Below are 12,194 nucleotides of genomic sequence, written 5' to 3'. Positions count from 1 at the left end.
TCCTCTTTGTGCTTCCTTTTTTGCTTGAGAGGGGGTGTTGAGAAACCACATCATCCTGTGCAGTTTCCCATCTTGATTTCCATTTTTGCTTTCCGCCTTTCTAGGGCCTTCCAAGAGAGATGGAGTACCACTCAACAAACTTTAGTGGGCGAGACTCAAGATTGTTCATGCCTATATATTCAGCACCTCTCATTTATTCTTTACCACTTCACACCACACGCACTCACTTCATGAAACCATCATCTCCTCTCTCCTCTCCTTCCACCATCAACATCTCTTGTTGCCAAGTGGCAGGCACCAATCTCCATCATCATCAAGGCTGTGTTTTGGTGGCAGTCTCCCTCTTCTTCAACTTGTGCTTCTCCTCTATCCCTGCCGACAGCACTCCTACTCCTGTCACACTGGCTTTTGACAATTGGCATTAGCAGCTTCTCCATGCAACATCACCAACTTGCATTTGGCTATTTGGGCAGCTCCTCCACCTTGCAACTTCCTCCATCATCTTGGCATCAAATTAGCAGCCCTTGCACCCTACATTTGCCAATCAGGAGACTCTACCCATTTGCATTTGATGCATCTAAGATCTCCTTCACAACTAGTGACCCTCAACTCCACTACACGTCAGCATTAGAGGCTCTCTACACTTGCGTTTTCAGTTTCTAGCTCTTCCACCACACCTGGCGTCACTCCTTGTAACTAGCATCAGCTCTTCAATCTTGCGTTTGCAGACTCAGAGGCGCCTCACCCTTCAACTGTAGTCTTCCTACTCCAAGCACCACTAGACTTCATCCCTACGTTGCAAATTCAAAGGCTTCTCTTCAATGGCAATCTCTCTAATCCAAGCAACACCTCATCATCTCTGCTTAGAGACTTCTTCAACAATCTCCCTGCTCCAAGACATCTTTCATACTACAACACCTTTGTATCATATTCACTTCATTATTTCATTCCTTCATTGTCTTGTTCATCTGAGTTTTCCTTCTCTTCTCGATGTTTGCCCTACACACTGTGTTTCTCCTTGCAAACCCTATTGTCTCTCTAGTTGCTCAATCATTTCTTGAGATCCCACACAGCAAAACATCCGCTGTAGCAACAATCTCTACAAGCTAAGACATACTAGACACAGTGGACTTAATATAGAAGTCCTTGATTCCTTTGGGCAGCCCACATACGTGCTTTTCCACTTGCTCATGAAGGGATACCGGACAATAAGAAGTGACGTGCTGCAATGGATCCCAAAACTTCTTATTGTATTGCTCTAAAATCTTGCATTCCTTTGACATCAAGCTTATTCCAAGCTATCATGATGTCCACCTCAAAAGTGCTCGTCAACTAATTTGATGCAAACCCTTGCTTGAATTGCACCCATATTGGCGGTGCTCTTCCTTGCATCAAGGTATGTACCACGGTTGCAATGCATTCCCCTTCAAGAAAGTGGTTGCCTTCCGAATCTTAAGAGGATTCAATGAAGTTTCCCCTTGAATATACTACATCAAATTGTTGAATGAAAGTCAAAGCATTCAGCCTATCTTGTGCACCATTGAAGGACTCAAACCTAACACCTTTTTCGCCCTCATCATAATCTTTTGCTGCCCCTTTAGGAGTCAAAGTTGTCATATACTAGCTACTGCAAAAAGGGTACATTTGATGTATTTATATCATGACGAAGAACCAAAGAAGCATATGAATGGCCAACACTCACTCCTTGAGCTCCGTAAGCATTCAAGGGTGCAAATGCATTACCAAGCATGCCACTTTGTACCCCCGGCAGCAAACTGATGTTGCCATACATAAGATTATGCACATTTTCAGCCATACCCAACTACATTCGGCCTTGCACACCATGCATTGGTTGTTGCATATCATAGGGAGTTGTTCCATACATTCCCATATGCGGTCCTTCTCCAATCATTGCATGGAAAATCCTGCTGCCACCAAAGTATCGCGGCTGCCCCATCACAACATGCATGCCCAACTATCCAAAATCCATTCAATTGGCACTTCCATGATGGCTTGCATCATAGTCACAAGTGACGGGGGATGGTGACAAGGACAAGGACGCGACGGAGATGGCCGAAAATAGGGGATGGGGACGTAGGCCCGAAAAGGCATTCAAATCATTCAAAATATACTAAAAATTTAACCTTTTTTTACTTTGCTTTGTTCTAAATGTGCATCATCAAAGTAACATACAAAAGTGTAACGTAACTCTAATTTATACAAATAATTATTAACAATGAACACGATATAATAGCCCATGGGACCATCCCCCAAGGCAAGTGCAAAGCTGATAAATTTTTTAATTTTAATAATATAATAAAATAAGCTATAGAGAGTGCCAAGTACATATGTCATGACTCGTTCAACAAGTTTGCATTGATAATGAAACTTCAATGAGTACAATGTTGAAAGATATAAAAGTAAAACGTGACTGAAGTAGATAGTCTACTCTGATAAATTCAAAATGTCAAATGACAAAAAGAGTCACGACTATTGCAAATCAAAATGACAAAACGGCATATCATAAATGCCAAGGCCCAAGATACATGGAAGCTAGAGCAAAGACATCAAAATGGGCCATCGATCATGCCATGGCCGTAAGCATCACTTAGACCTCCTCCTCACAACGATTGTTGTGATCATCCTCATCCTCATCTTGATGGTGCTTCTTTGGCTCTTCTATCTACTGCTCTTTGCACTCCACAAACAAATCTGCTTTGCAATCATGCTTTTAATAACCATACATGAGTTGGCACTCAGAACAACCAAATCATTTGCCATTTGTGTGCAAAGGTGATTCCTTTTTCTTAATGCTATATGTTTGTGGGAGCTCCACAATTGCTCTAAACATGATGAACTACCTACTTGACTAAGTACGTGAATGGCCAAATCCTACAGCTCAAGCCCATCAACACCAAAATCCCCGCAACATAATGCTGCCCCAATCTTAAAACAGTCCACAAGTGCATTTGGACAGCCAGAAGAGCCTCTTGCTCCCTATATTACAAGTGATAGACAATGGTGAAGAAGTAAACTCATCACTGATAAAGAGTTGTCTTAGAGCACCATTGCATGTGTTCAATCAACCCAACATAAGAAATTTGAATGCAAACTGAGTTTCAAAATACTTTAGCAACATTTTTTTGGACTTCTTGCTGAACTCATGACGCAAGAATTAATGATTCAGTATAAATGACACCATCAAATTTGCATTATCAACAAGTTGTATCCATAGCAATCTTTCAATGTCTTTTTGCAAGTTGTTCAAACGATATGCTATGCAATAAGAGACGGTAATATGCAAATAGACATTTTGTAAAATGACACACAGGGCCTTGTTTGCAGGTTCACCATCAACAATGAACCCCACAATAAGATCATTGTCAATAAACTCCACTGTATCAGCCCACTTGGCAGCAAGTGTATCAGCTGATTTTCCTATTCCTTAAGCATCATGAGATGAAATGAAGTACATCTCACCTAGAGAATAAGCAACCACCCAATGGATAGATCTTCTACACAAGTCACTCCATCCATCTTCAACCAGTGACACACCATTCTTTTGGCATGCATGCCTGGCTTTCCCAACTGCTTCCTCCACCACTTGCCTTTCCCTCTCAAGCAATGTGTTACGCAAGGTTTCCAATGAAGAAGTAAAAGTTGGGCCATACTCCCCAATTTTTTTGCGCATTGCTTTAAAAAATTTTGACCTTGCAACATTAAATGCCATGTGATTGTGAAAAAATAACCGTGCAACAACATCAACTTCCTCTTTTTATTGTGGATCCCAAAAAGCCTCAAGAGTGCGTTATCGCCTAGGAGGATCAATCGATGCTTGCCCAATAGATGCTCCTATTCCAAATGCATCCCGAAGTGACGATGTGTGACTAGCATCAGTACTACATGGTGCACGAGATACCTAAGAGGTCAATGCTGTCACAAATATAGCAAGGTCAATGGCCGGCAGGACATGGTGCTCTTCTTGTTGAAGACGAGGCCTATACCCCTGCATCCTTCTCTATGAGCTCTTTTCTCTTCTTGGGAGTCACGTTGGGATAATATTGCACTTCATACCCTTCAATGCGCAAGAAGTGAGCTTGAACTTTACTTATCTCACTTGTGCAACAATACTGGCACAACTTGCATATCCATGCACGAGATCATGCTCCACTTCCAAGATGCTTGGCATTCTTCACATCCCACCAAGACCATGCATAGGTCCTACTGCCACGATGACTACCTCGACTAGAGTGGTTACCTCGTGCTTGGGATGTTGATGCCATGGGATGATGAGGAAGATTGAAACTCGGGGCAGACTGCACACTACAATAGATAGACTCTAGAGAGGAGAGAAGAGAGAGAGGTTTTAGCTGTGGACAGAAAGAGCTTAGAGCTGGCTAGTAAATGGCAAGTGACAAGCAGGTTGTAGAATTCAAGTCCCAAGAAGCATGAGGGACTGGGCAGATTGTGTATTCTATTCAATGTAAACTCAAAACATACACACCTTTCACAACTCAAGTAGTCAATCATCCTTAATTTTATGACTCGTCACCCTAGCAAAAGTCTAACTTATGTTAAAGATTAAACAAATAAATTAACCGTTACTATTTCCTCGAGTCAATTGCCCATTCCCATCCGTCACTTCCTGCATCCCCAACATGACAGGTCCGTCCCGTGACACATCCCTGTCCATCAGTTTGTGACACAAGAAAATGTGACATCACATTTGCATGTGACTTATCCCATCACGTTTCTATCTTGTGGACGGCATCCCAGCATCCCATGGGTCCGTCCCGCCCATTCCCTATGACTACGCCTTACATTTACACACCTTGCCCCATAGGTACCAACTATTTCTCTTCATTGGCTTCTTTGGGAGCTTCAAGCAAAGGCTTTGGCACTATCTTCAATGTACCTTGCTGTCCCGAAGGTATAGAAGACGAGTTCTTCTTCTTACCCTTGCTATCCTTTGTTGGAACATTCAAAAATCGAACAAACTGAGGATTCCCAAAACTTCAGATGCTGATTTCAGTTTACAATGCCTCTAACTCATGGCACAAGTCCCAAGGTGGCTACTAAAACCCTACTTTTTGCTGTAAATTAGGGTTTACTACAGAAATTCCTTTGCCATCAAATTTGGCTATGATCTACTACAAATGGCTGACATCTGCTAAATAACTTGAGAATGAGCTGGAGAAGATGAGAGAATGCTGGGGAGAGAGAATTTCTTGATTTTCCACACATGAAAAGCACAAAATTGATTGCTACCTGCCTGAAACAACCCCAAATGCTGTCGCCTACTGCCAAGGAGGGCATTAAATGCTGTCGCCAGCCCTTGGCTATTGTCACCTGCACCTGGAAGGGGCCAATCTGCTGTCACCTGCTCCTACTAGGCCTCTTGTTGCGGTTGGCTGCCTCAGAACGTCCTCCAATGGCAGAAAATCAGACCAGCAGCCTCTTTTTCCTCTCTCCCACCACCAAAATGCACTAAATGGCTCTCCACCAACCCCAAAACATCCTTCTCTCCCATTGCATGGGCATTTTTGCATTTCAGCCCTTCTAATCTTGCCCGAATTTTAAATTGCCCGTCCACAAGTTAATTGGCTAGGCCATTTGCAACCTCAAGTGATCCCCAACCTCAATTGACACTTAGACTAGCATTAATTAATTTATTAATGCCTAGTCCCTAGTGTCGCCACTGACACTTAATGGTTAATTAATTGTCCTAGGGCCAAAACTAACACCAAGTGACATCCAAGACTAATGACATAACTTGTCACAACTTTTGTCTTTGGCATCCATTGCTTCCTCAAGGTCCTTGATCTATTACCATGAAATAACTACCATATGCATCACATGTGCTTTACAACCTTGCACATTTGATAAGTGAATTAATCAAATGTTACTAGCAAGATTAAAGCATCTCAAAAATTTCATGTCCCTGTGACACATTTACTTCTCTTTTTCTCTCTTCTCAGACACAAACCGCTCGAGCTATGGCATGCTACATTTGGCCACCTCAACTATGAGTATCTTTAGAAGGCCGCTTGTGGGTGGTTGATTTGTGGATTGCCGAATGTTGCAGTGAGCCACTCGCCATACGTGTCTTGCATTAGAGGCAAACAACATGGGATCCAATTCCTAGCAAGGCTACATGGAACATGAAGAACCCCTTGGAGCTTGTTTCAATAAACTAACGTGGACCAATGAGGATGGAGTCCCTTCAAGGAGGTTTATATTTAATACTAATTGTTGATGATTTTAGCAGAATGATATAGACAGTATTTCTTGGCACTCAAATCAAAATCATTCTCACATTTCAAGGATTGGCTCATCTTCGAGGAGCACAAATCTAGCTAAAAACTAAAGACTTTGCGATCCGACAAAGGTGGATAGATAGTTTATCTTCAATGAATTTACTCGATTCTTTGTAGATCATGGCATTCATCAAGAGTTTGCAAACACAAACACACCTCAAGAGAATGGCATATTGGAGCAGCAGAACCGGAGTGTCACTGAGATGACACACACAATGATGGAGCATCAGCAAACACCTCAGTGTCTATGGGCTGAAGCAATGACTACCACAATCGATATCTTAAATTGATCATCTACATATATCAATGGAGAGCTTATCCACTAAGTCATTGTTTTAGTAAATTATTACTTTTTGTCCATTATTTATGAGTATGGCCAAAAATAAAGTAGCTAAAGTGACTATGCTTGTTTTGGCAACCAATATGGCCTCTTCAGGCAATCTCATGTCATTTTCACCATTTAATTTTTCTCCAAATTTTTTAATCCACTTCCTCTCAATGCTTGCACCCCTCATAATTCTCATATTTAGGCCATTCACCCATCTATGTAAACTCTTTTGTTACCTTCACATTCATACTCTTTTCTTGTCCATAAATGCAATTGCTTCAACTATCATCATCAAAGCTTATTTTGCACAAGATCGCATGTATATTTATTCAAGTTGAGAATGTGATCAAACTTATCTTGTAGAGTACATGTATAATAATTTGAAGCCTTCAAACAAGTTTTAGCATGGAATATAACATGTCAATACTTGGACCTCCAAAAGCACTACAAATAAGGATTTATAAAATAAAGCTACTATACTCCATGTGATATGCATAATTAAACAAGGAAGACCATTGACAATCCCTTGTTCATAGTATACCAACCAGCTGATACATTTAGAATATTCTCAAGTCAATTGACCTTAAATTTCGCACCTCATCTTCAAACTTCAATAATTTTAGATAAACCAATTTGACTTCTAAAACTAATGGACTATGTATGACTAAGAGCCTAGCTTATAGCTGTGTAACCAAACAATGTCTACGTATACCCAACATATACTAGTATAGTATGCATACAGCATGGAACAATCTTAGTCTTGGTACTTTTAAGATTGGTTTTGATCTAAGAGTCAATAATTGAAAATCAATGACTTAGCTGAAAGAAGCAAAATTCTACACTTTGCAATTGATTCATTTGCAAAGAAATGTACTTGATACACTTACAATATGAAAATTTTTACTAGGATAAGAGATGATGCTAATTTTTCCTTTGTTGATCTTGTCCATAAAGAGTCGCAAATTTTGGTCATAGAATGTATAAATGACTACATGTCTAGACTTTTAGAATGCATTCCTCAAAGTCACACCTTATGTCAATAGACTCATATTGCAATGGTTATGCTCGAGCAACACATTGTACACTCACAATACTAAAATCGAGACTCCATTGCTAAATGGCTTGAAAATTAAGCAAACCCTCTTCGTATAGATTTTGCAATGTTGACACTTCGCTTGTCACAACTAATATCCACTTTTTTTCACTTCGAGATGTTTCATCACATCTATTACCTTGATAGACTTAAAATTATATAAAATTTAATCTCAATTGAAACTCAATCATTAAGTGAACACTACCAACTTCCTCCTCCAAAACTGTGATAAATGCTACCTTCAAAGACGCTCCAAGTTCTCTCCAAATTCATTTATAATTTGCTTTTTCTTGTCCGTGGTTGAACCTAAGGCTAATACTACACGTATGGAGTACTTGTCTAGCCCAAATTCATTTATAATTCGTTTTTCTTGTCTGTGGTTGAACCTAAGGCTAATACTACACGTATGGAGTACTTGTCTAGCCCAAATGAAAGCATCAAGAATTGCAGCCAATGTCATCTTTGTTCAATTCAACTAAATATGTCCGCATACATTTTCCCAATCACCAATCATGTGTTCACATATACCATCGTGGTTCAACTAAATGTGTCGGCATGTATTCTTCCAATCACCAATAATGTTAATTCCCATACATAATAGTCACTACAAAGCTATCCAAGTGTTCTTATTTTCAAATTTCAATTGTCAGCTCAAAAAAATTCATATGTAGTTCTCATCATTATGAACAAAATTATTTTACCCTCAAAAATCACCTAAATTTGCTTCTAAATCTGTTTGCATGATATCTGTTTTTGCTCTTGTGGTTTTGGCATTATAGCTGAATCCCAAGGACAGAATATCATGGTCCCATTGCACTAAACCTTTCTTATATATCTACGTATACACTCTTCTTAAATAACTTGCTAGGTCACAGCTCATGGCTGCTCAGTGCTTTGGAATGCTACCTTCTTGACAATACACTTTGCAATTTAGGTTTTTAAAAATATTGCTCAATCAACCCATACAGTTCTTTCTACAGGAAGAATGTGCTACAGGACAGCAAAAAATGCCTAAGCAGATTATTGCTTGCACTGTTGATTTTCTTTTTGAATCACAACACTACCACTTAAGCTTTGTATTTGATAAAGGCCACATGTCACAAGCAAACCTGATTCACTGCTTCATTGGCCTCCCTTTGATTTGCATGCAGCTGCTGCTCCCTTTCATCAAGTTGCTGCTCCAATTCATGTATCCTATGATCTCTCTCTTGCAATTGTTCCTGGATAAATCAGGAACTTCTAATGAGGTGGCACAATGGCATTACACGGGTCTTCAAAAGCTGATAGCTAAACTGCTTTCCTCATGTCAACTGATAACTTCAAACAAGCAAAACAAGTTCATGCGCAAAATCATTAAGGCGTGTGTCTTTACTCGATGTAGACCTGACAGATACCTGAAGATTAGCAACAATAGTCGCTTGTTGTTTCATCTGCTCCTCGAAATTACTTTGGACTCGCATAACAATGTACTGTGCTCTGAGCTCGGCCTCAACTCGTTGCAACTCCTCCCTTTGATGTATAACATCATGGAGACGTTGTTCCAAGGTCTCGTTAGAATTCTTGACAGAGCTCAGAATTCCAAAATCAAGACTTATGCCGTTGGATGTTGAATCAATATGCCCATTTAATGTTGAGTCAAGGTGTTCAGGTTGATGATGTTGTCTTTGTATCTGCACGTTAAAGGTCTAAGTTATAAGCTTAAGAAGGATGTAAGAGCTTCATCGTGTGACATGGAGGCTAGAACTTCTTTTTTTGCTGAAGCCAATGTCAGCAGGTTGCACTTTGTAATTAGGTGATCAGAAACAGAACCTTGACATGTACAAAAGAGTCCCTCTCCCTAAAAACAAAAGACCAACATTACCTCCTCGTAAATGTTTGTCTCAGCTACTTGTGCAACTGATTGCGGGGAGCCAGTCACGTGCTTTAAATCGCCTGACTGATGATCAGAGTCGCTAGAACTGCCGCTGCCACCCGAATGAAATATTCTCCCATTACGAGAATTGTCGTGATGAAACCCTGCATTAGACCTGATTCTGGCCGATCCATTTGCCCTGCCATGGTCACCTGGTGCATCGCCGGGAAGCCTATCCCGTCCAGATCCTTCAGTTACTGCTCTCCATTCCTTTCTGGCGACCTGATTCTGCATATTCAAAATTGCAGTATGACCGCCGGTAGAATCCATGCTGGAGAGCAACCCTAACGCCTTGTTTTCTGAGACATCGGAGGTCGCTCCAGGCGACAGCACACTCTGAAGAACCTAAAGCCACGAAATGGCGCATCAAGCGTTGTTGCCTTAAAAAGCGCGCAGGCCACGATTCCAAGTCCCGCACGGCTCCAAACCCTAGCCTCGTCGGGTTACAAAACTCTGAAGAAGCACGGCATTACGGCAGGAGAAGGCTAAAAGAGCATACCTGCAGGAAGCGAACGCCTGCGACTGCTGCAGGCAAGATTTCGAGAGTGAACGGTACGTGCGATGGCCGCCGATCGAAAGCAGTTATGCGCGGAGCAAAATCAGGCGACGAGCAGAGAGAGAGAGAGAGAGAGAGAGAGAAGAGGAAGGAGAAACTGCAGGTGAAAGTAAAGATATGGCGAGAATAGGTGGTGGAGGATATGGCGAACCTTCGGTAAAGGAAGGGTAAGGTGAAGGAAGGTGCAAAGCAGGGTTCCTGTGCAGACGAAAGTTATCGAGGTGCAAAGAAGGTTGCGAAATTAGGGGGGAAAAGAAAGTTGATTATGATGGTGGTGGTGGCGTCGATAATTAGAGACCGTCCCCACTTCCATTAACATTACCAAACGGTGCACATTTGGGTTCCCATGCTTGATGATCCACGTTTAGGCAATGAGGTTTGTTTGAAAATATAAATTCAGAATATAAGATTGAGTGATTTCACAACAAAAAGATGCTCACTAAGAACTATATATATATGTAAGGTAGGGTTTGCAATAAATCCCAAATCAATTGTGGACTTTACATGGTGCTTAGATAATGTTTCCAAAGCTATACATAGTTAGGAAAATACGATAGGAAATGCAATAAAAAATCCTCAATTTTCACTCGCACACACACACACACTCTCTCTCTCTCTCTCTCTCTCTCTCTCTCTCTCTCTCTCTCATATCTGCGTTTTGAGGCAATGTGCACGATTTCCCTTAATTTCCACATCACACGCCACTATGTTGACTAGTAGTGACCTAATTGGTTGGATCACAACCAATCAAATAGCATATGGTTTTGGTTATAATGATGCTAATAAAGAGTACGATGATCACCGAGGGAGTGATAATGATGTGCTTATGATGTTAAAATCAAGGCAAGACTATCATTTTACCTCTAAGTTATCACAGCATCGTCATGATCCAACCACACTAGTGTGAAAGTTCAATTGTAGGGTCATGTCTTCATGCAAGTCTTGATAAGGTTGTGACAAGAAATATCGATGGTGTCATTTGTTCATTCACTCTTTATTCTCTTTGCCATTGCCAAACCCTCCCCTTACTTCATGCTTTTCTCAGATAACTTATCACTTTGCCACCTTATGCTTGGTAGTGGTGAAGATGAAGCAAACAATCAATTAGTAACAACCTTGTAGTAGTGGCTAGAGTTAGATGCAACCTCCCTTGAACCCTTCAAACTTACCCCTTTAGCAACACCTCCTATGTCCATGATGAGGGGTTGCCCCTTCTCTCTTGTGTGTTGAATGTGTATAGATATCTAGTTGTCTTTTATACGGCACCCTAACCATGCATGCATAGCCCCTAGAAGCTTGATTGTGTACCCCACTTCTATCATTAACCTCGATAGTAGACCCTCCTTCTAGTGGCAACCTTGTGAGCAAACTCTTCTCCTCTTTGAAAACCAAGTTGCCATGTCAAGGTATCCCATCCCACACGCCAATTGTAGATCTTATCAACTAATCATTTTTCAATACTCCCAATCACACATGAGTATCTTCCAATAGTCTTCTATTGGAAATCGAAGACTTTGTGTGGCATCATTGCCCTTATCAAAGTAGCCATATAGACTATTAAGAGAGATGTTTAAGGTCCTTTGCCCTAAACATGCTCCCTTCAGTGGAAATTTTAGCCCTAGTGATAATGCATACTCCTATAGTCAAACAACAATGCTAAAGGGATGGAACCATTATGTGCATTGTTGGAAATTTTAAAAGACTTAAGGAACCATTAATGGGTCAAAAGAGCTAGTTCTAGCTAACATCCACCTTCTTGAGAATATTCAATTGAGCTATCTCTGAATTATGGTGCTTGGGAAAATATGGAACCTTCTCATAGCTCCTTCCGGTATCACACACATGCACATGCGCACACATGCACACACAGTCCATGAAGCTAAACGATGATAACTCTACCCATTTGTGGATTGCAACCTATACTTGTCTAATTACAAGGCTTGATGTCATCCTCAATCCAAAATCTGAATGCATTTATGGCGTTTGAC

At 40.9% G+C, this 12,194-nt stretch overlaps 1 protein-coding gene across 7 annotated transcripts in view; it reads right to left on the bottom strand.

Annotated features, from left to right (window-relative positions):
• The window catches only part of LOC148017018 (RNA polymerase II degradation factor), a 149,688-nt gene extending 139,235 nt beyond the window's left edge, over positions 1–10,453 (bottom strand). For 6 of the 7 annotated variants that reach the window (XR_015687928.1, XR_015687930.1, XR_015687929.1 and 3 more), the window contains exons 1-4: positions 10,150–10,453; positions 9,600–9,995; positions 9,133–9,408; positions 8,848–8,958 (exon numbers count right to left, since the gene is read on the bottom strand). Coding sequence is in view for 3 of the 7 variants with exons in the window: in XM_087663289.1 (XP_087519415.1) it covers positions 8,848–8,958; positions 9,133–9,408; positions 9,600–9,920 (708 nt within the window). In the remaining 4 variants the exon portion in view is untranslated. Of the gene's footprint in view, positions 1–8,847; positions 8,959–9,132; positions 9,409–9,599; positions 10,012–10,149 lie in introns of those variants that run through there. The other variant, XM_087663290.1, reaches the window with a different exon arrangement.
• Between the last annotated feature and the right edge of the window lie 1,741 nt (positions 10,454–12,194).

This window comes from Lygodium microphyllum, chromosome 22, assembly GCF_053477565.2.
Source record: "Lygodium microphyllum isolate KBCC chromosome 22, Lygodium_microphyllum_v1.1.10, whole genome shotgun sequence".
Lineage (NCBI taxonomy): Eukaryota > Viridiplantae > Streptophyta > Polypodiopsida > Schizaeales > Lygodiaceae > Lygodium > Lygodium microphyllum.
This window is presented reverse-complemented; position numbering and strand designations above follow the sequence as displayed.